Source organism: Leucoraja erinacea, chromosome 18 (assembly GCF_028641065.1).
Source record: "Leucoraja erinacea ecotype New England chromosome 18, Leri_hhj_1, whole genome shotgun sequence".
Taxonomy (NCBI): domain Eukaryota; kingdom Metazoa; phylum Chordata; class Chondrichthyes; order Rajiformes; family Rajidae; genus Leucoraja; species Leucoraja erinaceus.
This window is the reverse complement of record NC_073394.1, coordinates 13,297,931-13,312,999: the sequence shown is the minus strand read 5'-3', so window position 1 is coordinate 13,312,999 and position 15,069 is coordinate 13,297,931. Positions and strand designations below refer to the sequence as shown.

Genomic DNA, 15,069 nt, shown 5'->3' with positions numbered 1-15,069 from the left:
ACAATAATATTTCAAGTATTTATATCAGAAAATCCCAAGCCAGTCTTCAAAATATGAGAGTTTAAAAGAAAAAAACGTGCAAGTTTAGTCGTGTTAATTCGTCTTTATCTTTAGTCATAGATGTATATTTCAATCTTTACTTAGTACTATGTATCGTGTTTTCCTTTCTTGGAATTCGTTTGGTAAGAACTATTTAATATGGATCACATCATAGCAGAAGTTGGGAGATTTTTGTCAGGTGTTTTGTTTTCACTCACTGGCTATATAATTTCTCACTGTTGACAATAAATTCAAGACCATTGATTATAACAAAAATAGAATTTGTAATTAAACTAAAATATGCTTTATTAGTGCCTTAACGTTTTTTAATCTTACCACTGTTCGTCCTCTTTTGGAAAAGATAACCGTTCAAGTTAAACGTGTTAAGAAGTCAAGGATGGAGAGCACAGATGCACAGGATTACAATACTCAAAATGGTGAGAAGAGTGAAAATTATTTGGTAAATGAGGAAGGCGATGTCCATTACCAGTCTGCATTTGAAATAAGTGGGCCTAAAATACCCTCTCCAGGGCCTCAAGGTAAATTGGGTGCTTTGTGTAAGTTTGTGATCTAATGTTAATTTGTTCTGCAGTTATATTGTTTTTATTATATGATTAGTGTGGATTATTTATGGGTGGATTCTAAATGAAAATTTGACAATTATTCTTAAAATAACATGCTATTTATTCCTATTGATGATGAGAACTGACATTTGCTGCATTCTAAAATACGTTAAGCAGACATTTTCTGATCATTGCCCATTTAAAATTTGGCCTTCAGATGACATCATATCAAAGTTTTTACTTTAATCACAGCAAGTCGGTTTTAGTTGAAATATATTCAAGAAGTAGATGATGCAATATCATAGATTTTTTTAAAGTATAAAATATATTACAATTTCAAAACCAATGGATTTTAGGGCAGCACAATGCGCAGCAGTAAAGATGCTGCCTTACAGTGCCAGATGCCCGGGTTCAATTCTGACCACAGGTGCTGTCTGTACAGAGTTTGTACGATCTCCCTGTGATCACGTGGGTTTTCTCTGTGTGCTCTGCATTCAAAAGTTTCAAAGGTATTTTATTGTCACATGTACCAATTAAGGTACAGTGATATGCAAATTACCATACAGCCATACTGGGGAAAAAAAACAAGACACACAACTACTTAAAAATTAACATAAACATCCACCACAGTGGATTCCCACATTCCTCACTGTGATGGAAGGCAAAAAAGTCCAATCTTCTTCCTCTTTATTCTCCCTCGGTCAGGGCAGTCGGGGCGATCAAAGCTCCCGCAGCCGGCGGTCGAAGCTCCCGCAGCGGGGCGATCGAAACTCCCGCGGCTTGGATTTCCCGAAGTCGGTCTCTGACCAGAGACCGCAGGGCTCCGCGATGTCAAAGTCCCGTAGGCACACGCGGTGGATCTCTCGTAATCGGTCTCCAGCAATGGCCACCAACTCGCCGCAGTGCGGACGGAGATACCATACGGGAAAAAATTGCATCTCCGTCGAGGTAAGAGATTAGAAAAAGTTTTCCCCCACCCCCCACATAAAACAAGCTAAAGAACACTAAAAACATACATTTAGCACATACTATTAAAACACAAAGTAGGAAAGGACACCCATTGCTGGCGCCACACTCCAAAGATGTACAGGTTTGTAGGTTAATTGGCTTCAGTAAATTGCCCCTAATGTGTAAGGTAGTGCTAGTGTACGGGGTGATCGCTAGTCAGAGCGGACTCAGTGGGCCGAAGGGCCTATTTCCATGCTGTGTTTCTAAACTCTAAAGTTAACCTTATTGGTGAATGGGTACTGCAATAATACTCCAAATTCTATGTTCTTTCATTAATCCAGATAAGTTAGTATATAAGGTTGCATTTTAGTTGTCTTAATATTATTTCATCTTTCAGGAAAAAAGAGAGATTACGCCAGACTCGGATGGCCTAGTCCTGATGAATGTCTGAAAATCCGAAAGGTTCAGCTCACAACTGTTGCAAGCACATGGCTCGCAGTTTCCACCAAAAACATAGAGTAAGCTGCCTCATTGCTTCTCCTTAAAAATAGCAAACATGTTTTATTAAAGGCTAGCAACTTAACTTCTTCATTGGTAGTAGGCTTCTCTTAATTGTATTCATAGGAATTCACACAGTGTCTGGAATCCTTGAGGAGTTTAGGTTACATGGACTGGAAATTTTATTACTGAGCGGATAATAAAGTACATGCTGAAATAGCATAATTTAAATTGATGTTGAACATGCTTAAAGTACAATCAATTTAATAAACTTGGTTAAATCCTGACTAGATTATAAATGTAAATACCAAAAATCGTCTGGTGCTGAAAATGTGAAAGAAATACAGAAAAATGCTGGAAACATTCTTCAGGTCAGTTAGAATTACAGGAAAGAGAAACAACATTTGTCGTTGAGATTCTATCGTAGAAACTTGGAAGTCGAGGAAACAAAGTTTTAAGTTGCAGGGAAGGTAGAGATGGGTAATCAGTACGAGGGGGGTCATTTAGTCTGAGTTAATAAAGGTAGTTAGAGAGAGAGCATAGTTTGTCATTAAAAATTATGACGTGAAAAGAATAAGAATAAAATCATAATTGGTGAATTGTTTTTAAACTAAATTAATTGAAGTTTTTTGATGAATGAATGTTGTGCAATTAAGAGTCAAGAGTCAAGAGTCAATTTAATTGTCATTTGGACCCCTAGAGGTCCAAACGAAATGCCGTTTCTGCAGCCATACATAACACACAAATAGACCCAAGACACAACATAATTACATTTTACATAAACATCCATCACATAGCTGTGATGGAAGGCCAAAAAAAACTTACCCCCCCACTGCCCTCCCCCCCCCCCCCGATGTCAGAGTCAAAGTCAAAGCCCCCGGCTGGCGATGGCGATTGTCCCGCGGCCATTTAAGCCACGCCGGGTGGTGCGAGGTCGCACACCGGGTCTTGGTGTTGGAGCCCCCGGTGTGTGCTCGCAGAGTCCCGCGGCCATTCCAGCCGCGCGGGGCGGTGTAGTGAGGCCCCGCTCCAGGAGCTCTTCAACTCCGCAACTCGGGGAAGGGAGAATTCGCCGTTGCAGGAGCCCCGAAAACCGGTCTCTCTCCAGGGAGCCGCGGGCTCCCGGCGCCGCTGTCCGCAGACCCACAGCAGCAGCCTCCGACTCAGCAGCGGCATCGGCAGCAGCAGCGCTCCTCCACCGCTCCAACCGCTCCGGTCTCGGCCAGCTCCGCGACGGTGAGGTGAGTCGGCACCAGAGTCCCCGGCTTCTTCCTGTTGGAGGCCGCTCCTCGTTGCGGCCTCAACTACACCTGAGACCCGACGAGAAAAGGTCGGGGCTCCAGTGCAGGGAGAGATTCAAAAAGTTTCCCCCCCCCCTCCCACCCCCGCCCCCCCCCCCCCCCAGCGCTGTGGCACCCCTTCCAACAAAAAATAACAAAAACTACATTAAAACCGCAGACAAAAAATAATAAAAACGCGGACAGACTGCAGAGGCCGCTGCTGGCCAGAGCCGCGCCGCCTACCGGTTAATTCATGCTGTACGAATAGATTTTTAAAAGGCATTTGATAAAATATAAATCAATGTAATAAAATTGAAACCATTGATAGTGGGAGCAACATCAGAAGTTAATATCTAATGAAGAGTTTAGTAAAATAACTGGGTTTTATATTTTGGGGAAGGATACAGAGGTATCCTTCAGGTTGTGTCATGAACCACTATTGATTCCAATTTACATTAATGATATCGACTTGAGTACACAGCACAGTTCCAAAATCTGTAATGATGCAAAGCTTGATGGTGTCCTAAACATCACAAAATACTTAAGTGCCTTCAAGGGGTTATAGATAAGCTAATAGAATGACCAGGTGCATAGCAAATAAGATTTAAAACTGCGAAAATTAGATGAGATAGTAACGATTGAATTAAAGACTTTTGAAAGGATGCATGATGAGAAAGCTAGGTGTGTATGTACAAGGTATTAACAAATTAGTTGATAACGCAAATTATGTTACTTAATTATGTATAGAGGCATTGACCATGGTCTTGTACCCATTTTGATTTGTTCTTTTGTAACAAATATCTGAACATTGGATTTTTTTTTGCACTCGCAATGGGCCAATAAATCTTTTTGCAAACAGAATCACGTTGGTTTATTGTATGCAAAAGAAGGTTGACACGCCATTTTGTTTTACAACATGGAAGGAAGAAATTCAGCAACTGTTTGCTAATTAGGTCCACTCTTTTACTCTTTCCCTATAATTCCAATGTTCGGATGCTTTTAACAAAAGAATAAATCAAAATGGGTACAAGACTAATATATTGGTGGTGGTTTCCAATCATCTAAATTTTCCCACATTGACCTCATGCAAGTTCAAGTTCCACCAGTGTGAACACAAATTCCATTGATTCTCAAGTTTAAAAGAAATCTATGACAATTTATTTTGCATTTTCTTTCCAGTATTACGGAACATATTGACTTTGCCACATCCCTGCAAGAACCAGCGGTGGAACCTGTTTGTAATGCCAACCTCCATGCCAGTATGCACACTTTAGATCATTTATATGGTGTGGCAAGTCGACTCAGTATACATTATACTGGAGAAAGGCAATTGAAAGAGGTACGCTGAATGCAGAAGCAGATTATCTGTCTTGAGACTCTTAAAATATTCTTTCTTCATAATTTCACTAAATGTGTTGAGTTAACCAATGTTTTGAATCAACCAAAGACATTACTCTGCAAAAGCTCACATCCTCCCTGCCTCAAAGTAGTCAAATAATTTCCAGTCATGTTACTGCTTCCAGTATGTTTGGGCTCATTGTCTTACAGAAGAATGAACTGCCGGCCCATGTGTTTTGAGGCATTGGTTTCAACTTGAGCAGATAGGATGTGTCTATACACTTCAGGGTTCCTGTGAAGCCATGTGTCCCAAACATTATGGTGCCCTGAAATGGGGGGACTATGTATAAACACAGCTGTAATTTCTACATGGTGAAGCCAAAATGTTTAAAAATACCCTATAATAGATTCTGTCAATGTGCACTTTAACCACATGTAATTTTTCTATTACAAATCTTAAATTGTGGAGTACAGAGGCAAATAAATAAATGATGGGCCTTTGGCCCAAACATTATGGAAGGCACTGTAGCTTTAAGATGAGTGAGGAAAGGTTTAATAGGGACCTGAGGGAGCAGCTTTTTCACACAGCGTTGTGGGTAAATAGAATGAGCTGCAGGTGAAGTAATTGAGGCAGGTACAATAACAGGATTTAAAAGACATTTGGACATGTGCTCAAATAGGAAAGATAGAGAGGGATATGGGCCATGCATGGACAAAATGGGATTAACTTGGATGGGGCACCTTGGTCAGCATGAATGAGTTCGGCCAAAGGACTTGCTTCCATGCTGTATTACCCTATAACTATAAAATGCATAATTCACAACTGATTCCTATGCATCTCTGTCTTGTAACCATTCATAATGGAGAAGGATCATTCTGGATGGTATTGAAAAATTTGGAAACACTCGGAAACTTTCAAGTAAACAATGGAAGAAACGCACCTCCTCACAAACTGCCCATTCGTCAATACTGTGTAAAAGTCTGCCTAAAATGTGTAATAATTACTTGTAATTAAAAAAAAAAATCATATCTCTCTAAGTAATTTTAACACCTCTGACCATGAGAGATTTATAAAATTGTTCAAAAGTTGTAAGTTGTCAAAGACTATGAGGGTGTTTCAGGGATGTGGCCATAGGATATGCTGAGAAAGGCCTATTCATTGATCAGAGTCTGCTTGGGTGTGCTGGGTTAGCTTGATCAATCCTCCACATCTAGAAAGAGTGAATCCATGCGAGTGACTACTTCAGGCAGCAAGTCTGGGCAGTGTATTTGGTCCAGGATAATTGGATCCAACATCTAACCTCAACAACATTAATAGTAATTTTAAAATTCTGTATAGAAATCTTGTGTGAAATGGTGGTTATTTGGAAATCTTAGGAAAAATATGGTGAAGACATGAGATTAATTTGTTCAGCGTTAATTCTGATCTGGGCTGTATGCGCATTAGGATCATTATTTAGTCATTAACTTTCAGTTATTTAACATGAAATTTGGCATAAATTTTATATGCCAAATGAAGTAATTTTGTTCACCATCTTTCCTTCAGGCTTGATCTACATTTGTGATTTTTGCATGCATATCTTTGATTATAGCTAAAATTTGAGTTTTGTGAACAGTCCAGATAATTTTGAGTAGAGCAGACAATGAGGATATAACACAGGCTTTGGGATGAAGAAAGAAAACCTTTTCCATTCGCAGGATGATTGTTAATCAGAGTTCAGAATTTAAGAACAAAAATAGAAAATAACCAGTGATAAGAGCACCATTTTAGTTTCATCTAATCTGCAATGATGGGCAATTTTGTTTTCCAACAGGCTTTACAAAACCTGGGCAAAGGGAAGTATCCACCTCAACCGTTTGAGCAAGTTGGAACACGAATCGCCAAAGAATTAGAAAAAGTAAGTTACTTGATGTAATTTCATTTGGATTATAGTTTTAAAATCCAAAGTACGGTTATGAAAATTTTAATTGCGGTTTTATTAAAAAGTCTCTATTATTGAACCAACCATGGAAAATTTAAAATGCATGTTTAATATGAAACAAAATGAAGTACAAGAAAAGCAGACTATATCTCACTGAAATAAAAGTATAATTTTTTGTTTAACATTCATTTCCCACGATAGCCAAAGCATTCACTGTTGATTTCTGTCTGATTTTTGTCTACAAGGAAGTGATTGAATCAACTTGCCCGTGTACACATTCCATGGAATAATATGAAATGCGGGTTTGAATCTGCAGGTTATCACTCAGTAATTTGTGAATAGTTACATGAGATCAAAACATTGTGCCAGTTTGAAATGTTATACTTGCCAACAGTTTGATTAAAATCTTGGGAACAAGTCATCTGTGTCAATTCTTGCATTACTCCTTGTGATTCTTACGTGGATGTTACGAGCCTGCACTCTTTATATGTGTGTGTTTTTAATGGCTTCAAATATTTATTTTCATATTTCGTATGGAACTAGTGAATGCACTCCTCTGAACATAGCACGGCATTGAAAGCATTATTTATAGGAACAAACCTACTGCAGAATGAAAACGAAAGTTTTCTGTGAAAATTTACATTACTCAAATCTAAAAATGTTCAAGTTGCATATCCTTTATTCCTTATTTCAATAGAATCAAACATCATGGGTGACTACAAGTATGGCAGCACTGTACTGGAGGGTTAAAGGTCAAGGGAAAAAAGCTATTGACTGTCTACGTCAAGCACTGCATTTTGCTCCTTACCACGTGAAGGTGAGTATTAGCTTGTATTATTACTTATTGAAGTACTGTCGAAATGTAATTTAAGGTTAATGTGACCCAAGTCAAGGTGACAGATAATGCCACTATGAAGAGGTGCTTTTACATAACCGTCCAATGTATATAGTAAGATTGCTGCTAAACCTGTCCATTTGTGGTTAAAATTAGAAAAAAATATGGCAGGTATGTTTACAGACATACTTGACATTTTTTGTTGTACTTTGTGCTGACTTTGTTCTGACTGGCACTAACTATGTACTTCTGGTTTGACCAACGCAAATCACTTAGTGCATCTGGCATGATTTTCATAAGTGCTTGCTGTGGTATTGAGATATGATTTTTAAAAAAGTAACTGCAGATGCTGGTTTATACCAAAAGTAGACACAAACTGGATTAACTCAGCAGGTTAGGCAGCACATCTGGAGAAAATGGATGTGTTGTTTCAGGTCAGGTACCTTCTTCAGAATATTGAGATATGGTCCATTTCCATGGGTAAAAAAAACATTTGGTTGTTCAAGACAAGTTCTACTACGGCATAGGATCCTAGATGCACAGAAACCTTAGGGCCATAGGTCTAGAGGGTAATTCCAACCTGTTGCAGAATTTCTTTTTTGGTCCTCGCTGATCCACCATGCAATGCTTTAAAATTAATTTTATCATCTTCCATGTGGAACAATATTTCCAATATCTGTCTTAAATTTTTCTTTCGTAATACTGAACCTGTACCATCTTGTCTCCTCCCTATGCTTATTTTTGAATCTCTGTGACATCTTTTTTTAGATGAAGAAACAGAAAATCAGAAGCCCAATCATTTTATTTGTCTTCAACGTTTGTAATAATACTAATCAATGTTCTCTGCATTCTGTAATGACCACTGATGTTGCACTATGCAGAACTGTGTGTACTTTTCCAGGTATAGCTTAACCATGACCTCGCGAATTTGAGTCAGGAGGAAGGCTTCGTGAATCACGACTTTTGTGCTCCTGGTTTGACAGACACCTTTAATATCCATCTGTTACTTTGTTAATTCCCACCTCACACTGTGTGACATGTAAACCAAAAACTATCTCCATGATTCAATTTGCCTCGTATCATTGCCTGTCCCGTTACCCCAGCATTTTGTGTTTATTTTCGGTGTAAACCAGCATCTGCAGTTCCTTCCTACACAGTTCTATTTACTGCCGTGGAGTTGAAATGAATAGCTTATCCCTTAGCTTCATATTTCTCTTTCCTTGTGCCATCATTAATTTACTGATAAAATAAGTTTTAATTGCCTTGTCTTTTCATTCTTTTCCATGTAATGTAGAAAGTTATTGAGATACAGAAATGCCTAAATGATAGTACATCTTGGCGATAGCTTTAATGTGTCTCGATTTCACTGCGTAGCTCGCTGATCAAGAATCTTCATCTGCAAAGGTTCCATTCAGCCTTAATCTCTCTTCGCCTTAGAATTTAATGCTATTTTATCTTGCATCGAACATTAATTTATTCAAGATGTTTACTGTCTACTTCAGTCAACACACAAAGTTACCATTAAAGGACGTAGAAGATGAAGCCATCGTGTTCAGGAAGATATGTTTCTTCTTGTGGGAATGGTCCTATTTAACTTGCCTTCGAGTGCTGAAATGATCTCAAAATATTGAAGTTTCATTTCTTTTTTTTTTTTGCAAGTCCATTTAATTCCGGGATCCATAGTATATAGAATAGTAGTGCAGATGAACAGGCCCTTCGGCCCACAATGTCTGTACCAAACATGGTGCAATGTTAATCATCTCTGCCTGCATATGCTCAATATCCCTCCATTCCAAGCATTTTCATGTGTCAGTCTAAAAAGCTTTAAATGACACTCTCATATCTGCCTTCACCACCAGCCCTGGCAGCCCATTTCAAACTACCACCACTCTGTTAAAAAAAAAAAACTTGTCCCACATATCATCTTTAAACTTTCCTCCTCTGTTAATATTCCCACCCTGAGTAAAAGGTTCTGACTGCCCACCCTATCCATGCCTCCCTTCATTTTATGTAGTTCTACCTGGCAGAACTTCTGGTATCCTAGATAAAACAATCTAAGTTTGTCCAACCTCTCGTTTTAGCTGAAATCCTCTAATCCAGACAACATCCTGGAAAACCTCTTCTACTCCCTCTACAAAGACTCCACATCCTTCCTACATGGGGGCGACTAGAACTGCACCCAATACTCCAAATGGCAGCTTCACCAAAGTTCTGCAACACCTGCTTCTTATATTCAATCCTTGACCAATGAAGGCAAGCAAGCCATATGCTGCCTTTACCACTCTATCTACCTGTCTTACCACATTCAGGGAGCTAAGTTCTTGATCCCAAGATCTCCCTGTACGTCAATGCTGTTGATTCTCTTATTAATTCTAAACTTAGCCCTTACATTCGACCTTCCCAAAGTGCAACACCTCACATTTGCTCGGTTTAATCTCCATCTGCCATTTCTCCACCCAAATTAGTAACTCGTCTTTCTCCTGCTGCGTCCTTTGGCAGCCTCCTTCACTGTCCGCAACTCATCTACATTTTCATCCGAGTCATTTATATATATCGCAAAGGTCAAACACCTGATCCGTGTGGAACACCACCAGTTGCAGACCTCCAGCCAGCATAACATCCTTCCACCACTGCTATGGGTAGGTCAGTTCTGAATCCCAAACTACCAAGTCACTGTGTTTGCATCTTAATCTTCCGGATCAATTTGCCATGAGGACGAGTAAAGCATTTGATAAAGTCCTTGAAAGAAAATCCACTACCCTACCCTCATCAATCTCCTTCTTCACCTTGTCAAAAGAAACTCAATCAAGTTTGTAAACCAACCTGCCGTGGACAAAGAAATGCTGACTGTCCCTAATTAGCCTATTCTCTTTCAAATGCAATTACATCCTATCCCAAATAATTTTCTCCAATGGCTTCCCTGCCACAGATGTGAGGTTCACCGGCCTATAATTTCCTGGTTTATCTCTACTTCTTAAACAAAGGAACAACATTGCCTACTCTCCGGATACAAATATCTTTATCAATGCCCCTGCAATCTATTCTCTTGCATCTCTCAGTAACTTGGGATAGATCTTTGGGGATTTATCCACATTAATACTACAAGAGGCCCAACCATCTCCTTTTAGAGCTCAAATTCCATATTAGTATATCCTACATTGATTTCACTATCCTCTATGTCCATCTCCTTGATGAATACTGATGCAAAGTACTTGTTTAGAACCTTGACTATATCCTCTGACCAATATTAAATTCCCCCACTTTATCCTTGAGTCGCCCTACTTTCTCCCCAGTTTCTACTTTCACCCTCTTGTTTATTAATGTGTCCAGAAAACGTTGCGATCAAGGGAATAATGTATAGTGCAAGATGAAGTCCAATTAAAGATAGTCCAAGATCTCCAATGGAGATAGATGTTAGCTCAGGACCGCTCTCTCGTTGTTGATAGGATGGACAAAATGTTTCATTGGCTGTAAAGTGCTTTGGATCCTCCAGAAATGAACATGAAATGTATTGTATAAATACAGATCTGTCTATATTCTCAATTCCCTCTCTTTTGATTTGAACAGGACGTACCTCTCATAAGCTTGGCAAACATTTTTCACAATGCCAAACTGTGGGATGATGCACTTGTGGTTGCTTCAATGGCAGTGGAAATCGCTCCACATTTTGTTGTAAATCACATTACCCTGGCTAATGTCTATGTGGGAATGGTAAGTGACCAAGCTTGATTAGTATGTTGTCCATGGTCAATTGCGATGGCAGAATTTCTGTTTAAATTGATTTAAAACCAGATGCATGTTATAATGTGTTACCTTAAGTGCATTCTCTGTTTCAAAATATGAAAATGTTTGCAAAATTGGCAGATAGGGATATTTATTTTTGTATGTAATTGATTTGCCTCATTAAATCTAACTTGCAGTATTTTATATCTTGAATTTGGAAACTTAAAGATCATGTTTCATAATAGGCCCAATATACTACAGTGACATAACATGTTTTTCATGTAATACATAGATGAAACACCCGCTGTAACTACAGTTTCTGGTCACCAATATCAATGCCACCAGAGCTTTAGATAGAAATATGGAACCACCTTGAAGAAATTGTTACTGTGGTTTAGTTTCCTTACACATTGCAGTATAACACATAACGGAATATCCCTCTTGTCAGAAACTGACAGCCACATGTTATCAACACGTTGGCTGTAAATCACATTTGGAAATAGAGTCATTCAGAAAACCAAAATGCCCAAGTTGGAATCCTCATCCCTTTGACCCTGGTGGGACCAAAGGGAACTGGGAGGTGGAGTTGTTCTCGTGAACCACATGGAGCTGAAGATGGTATTTGCAGAGAAAACACTTATTCACAAAACAATCACCCACGTTGTCTCTGCATTATGGAGAGGCACCCTTTCTGTGCAGAAAATGCAGTACACTCGAAGATGAGCATGCATGAGCATATTAGCTTTGATAGGTGGAGATCTGATCTGTCAATCTTGTCACCAGCAAAAAAAAAGCAAGACACATTTAGGCAGTTGCGAATAAAAGAAGAGTTGTTGGAGGAATTCATCCAACTCAGATGAAGGGTCTCCACTCAAATCATCCACTGTCCATTTCCCGCTACAGACTGCCTGACCCGCTGAGTTCCTCCAGCGTCCAGTATCTGCAGTCTCTTGTGTTTACATCTGGGCAGATTATAGTTAGAAAAAGGCATACCATACATAGGCATGGGATGAATACAAACTGGAAACAAAGTGCAGCAAATTAAATTCACTGGTCAAAGCAAGAGAAGGAACAAGTACCACAATATAAAACTATCTACTATAGAGGATGTTCTGGTTGTATTTGAACCAAGGATTGTTCCACATATTCTAATTTAGAAAATCAGGATATGTGAGATCCAGATTCCCAGACCAAAACCTTATATCTGATGACAATTATGACAGATAGTTTAAGCTGGGAGGAAGTTGAACCAAGGAGAGACCACTTATCAGACCTGAAGCAGAAGTTGTGAAGATATATTTGGTAGAAGTTGATTTTGAAAGGGGGCATGCATCCTTGGTGAAAAGATGATATGGGTTGAAAAAAAAACACACCATAGTCACCGACACATTCGGAAAGTTCTTAACTCCTATGAAATGATGATTCAGTGCTCAAAGGTTGTTATTCTGTCTGTTCCACAGGAAGAGTATGACAAAGCAATGCAGTGGTATGAATCGACTTTGAAATTACAACCAGAGTTTGGTCCAGCAAAACATGTCCTCCGCACGATCCAATGTCATTTATTAATGAAAAAGCAGAGGCGCTCTCCATAAGGGTAAAAATATGTAATTCCTGCTTCAGACCATTTTAAAATGGCACAAATCTAGTTTCATTCAGGGGTGGTGGGGTGGGTTCATTTGTGCAAATTTAGTTGATGGATAATAAAATGAGCTGCGGAACAAAGCTTAAGAAGAGCATTTTAACTATCACACCTTTAATATAATTACTGGGGGAGAAATAAAGTGTATTAAGAACAGATGACAGTTGTCATGATTATATATTTCAGCTGATAATGTACAAATGTTTCAGAGTGTTTTTTTTAATGGGGAATCAGTGTCAAGAAAGTGCAGTTTCTAAATCCTTGTGGGAGATAATGGGGATTTGTGTGAAGATGAACAATAAAACATTTCTTAATGACTGAAGTTTTTATTTTGTTTTCTTCAATACATCGGTCGTGTAGTAATTGAAATGTCCAGCAGGTGCTGCTGAAGAGACAGGGAAACTCCTGCTTCATATTCATAATGGGCAAAGATCCCATTCAATAGGAAAAGCAACACACTATGAAAATATTCAAAATTCTGAAGCACCAAAGTCTCATTACACATTATACTTTGTTCTCAAAAATGTAAAAGGGTTTACACGAGAAACTAAATAGAGGTCCCATTTATGAGAATAATATGAGTAAACAGTGATTCAAATGTTTTAAATGATCAAGTTTCTTCTGCTAATCGTTACATTGATTGTTTCACTAAACAAATATGACCCGAAGATGTGATAAAATGGACTTAAGGTACATCCAATTATATTTCCAGGTTAGTTGCATAATGTATTTTTACTTTAAAATTATTTTTTCCTCTGGATCCCTGGATAGCTTCAGATTGGGAAGCTAAACATTAGTTGTTAATACTATTATTAGTTTAGTTGAGTTTATTGTCCCGTGCTCCAAGGTACAAGCGAGTACCAGATACCAGTTACCAGGGAGTACAAATACCTTGGAGTGTACCTGGACAGTAAACTGGACTGGTCCAGGAACGCTGAGGCCCCTGTACAAGAAGGGACAGAGCCGGCTGTACTTTTTGAGAAGGCTCCGCTCCTTCAACATCTGCAGTAAGATGCTGCAGATGTTCTACCAATCGGTGGTAGCCAGTGCCATATTCTTTGCTGCCGTGTGGTGGGGCAGCAGGGCGATGGCTGCGGATGCCAATAGCATCAACAAACTCATCAGGAAAGCTGGCTCCATCCTGGGGACGGAGTTGGATTCATGGGAGGTGGTCTTGGAGGAGAGGATGCTCCTCAAACTACGGTGCATCCTGGTCAATACAGGTCATGACTCACTGGTCAACCTGAGGAGTATCTTCAGCAACTGACTGGTTCCACCAAGATACAGGACAGAACGCCACAGGAGATCCTTCTTCCCTCTGGCTATCAAACTTTACAACTCCTCCCCTTCGGTCGTGGGGTAGACTGAGACTCCCCCTCCCCAATCTTTGCACATCCCCAATCCTTTCCACTCATCACTTTCGTTTCATGTTTCATATATTTTGTGTTTTTATGACTGTTGACAGATCAACTTTCCTCCTGGGATAAATAAAGTTCTATCGTATCATAAAAGCTTTTGTTGCGTGCAAACCAGTCAGCGGGAAGAGAATACAGGATCACAATCGAGTCATCTACTGTGTACAGATACATGATAAAGGGAATAACATTTTGTGCCAGATAAATCCAGTAAATTCCAATCAAATGTAGTCTGAGGGTCTCCAGTGAGGTAGATAGTAGCACAGGACTGCTCTTTCCAAATTGTTATTAAACTCTCTCCAAAGTGTTGTCTTCCTGCAGATGGTACTTTAAATGCCTAGTAAAAGCTTGGAATAAAATTCTAAAAAAGGCATACTTTGCAACAAACTGAATCTGTTTCCTTTTATGTGCACATTGACTTTACTATAAAGAAATTATACTTTAGGTCTTTCTTCTGTCAAACTAGCATTAGATCAGCTTTTCTGTTCTGTTCAAATGTAGGATCTTCTTGCGTATGGCGTGAACAGCCTAAAGTTGTAGGACAACTTGTTCTATTTGATTGTGCACACCAGGTTGATTGATTTTGTCGAAACAGGGCGGACTATGTGAAGGTTGCAATCTCCCACCCCAAATGTAGGATGGTATATGTGAAAATATTGTCAGTGTTCCATAATTGTGATGCTGTATTACGGGTGCTGTCTGTACGGAATCTGTATGTTCTCTCTGTGACCTGCATGAGTTATTTCCAGGAAGCTCCAGTTTCCTCTCACACTCCAAAGATGTTTGTAGGCTAGGGTGGGGTATAAATGTAAATTGTGGGGATTGCTGGTCGGTGCGGACTCGGTGGGCCGTAGGGCCTGTTACTGCGT

The 15,069-nt window shown here is 39.3% G+C and overlaps 1 protein-coding gene across 2 annotated transcripts in view; it reads left to right on the top strand.

Moving 5' to 3' along the window:
* ttc17 (tetratricopeptide repeat domain 17) overlaps nt 1-13,102 on the top strand; it is a 62,638-nt gene extending 49,536 nt beyond the window's left edge. For both annotated transcript variants that reach the window (XM_055649372.1, XM_055649373.1), the window contains 7 exons: nt 401-578; nt 1,948-2,068; nt 4,508-4,667; nt 6,481-6,564; nt 7,286-7,405; nt 10,991-11,134; nt 12,607-13,102. In XM_055649372.1, coding sequence (XP_055505347.1) covers nt 401-578; nt 1,948-2,068; nt 4,508-4,667; nt 6,481-6,564; nt 7,286-7,405; nt 10,991-11,134; nt 12,607-12,738 — 939 coding nt within the window. In that variant the 3' untranslated portion in view covers nt 12,739-13,102. The remainder of the gene's footprint in view (nt 1-400; nt 579-1,947; nt 2,069-4,507; nt 4,668-6,480; nt 6,565-7,285; nt 7,406-10,990; nt 11,135-12,606) is intronic.
* The last annotated feature ends 1,967 nt before the right edge of the window (nt 13,103-15,069 follow it).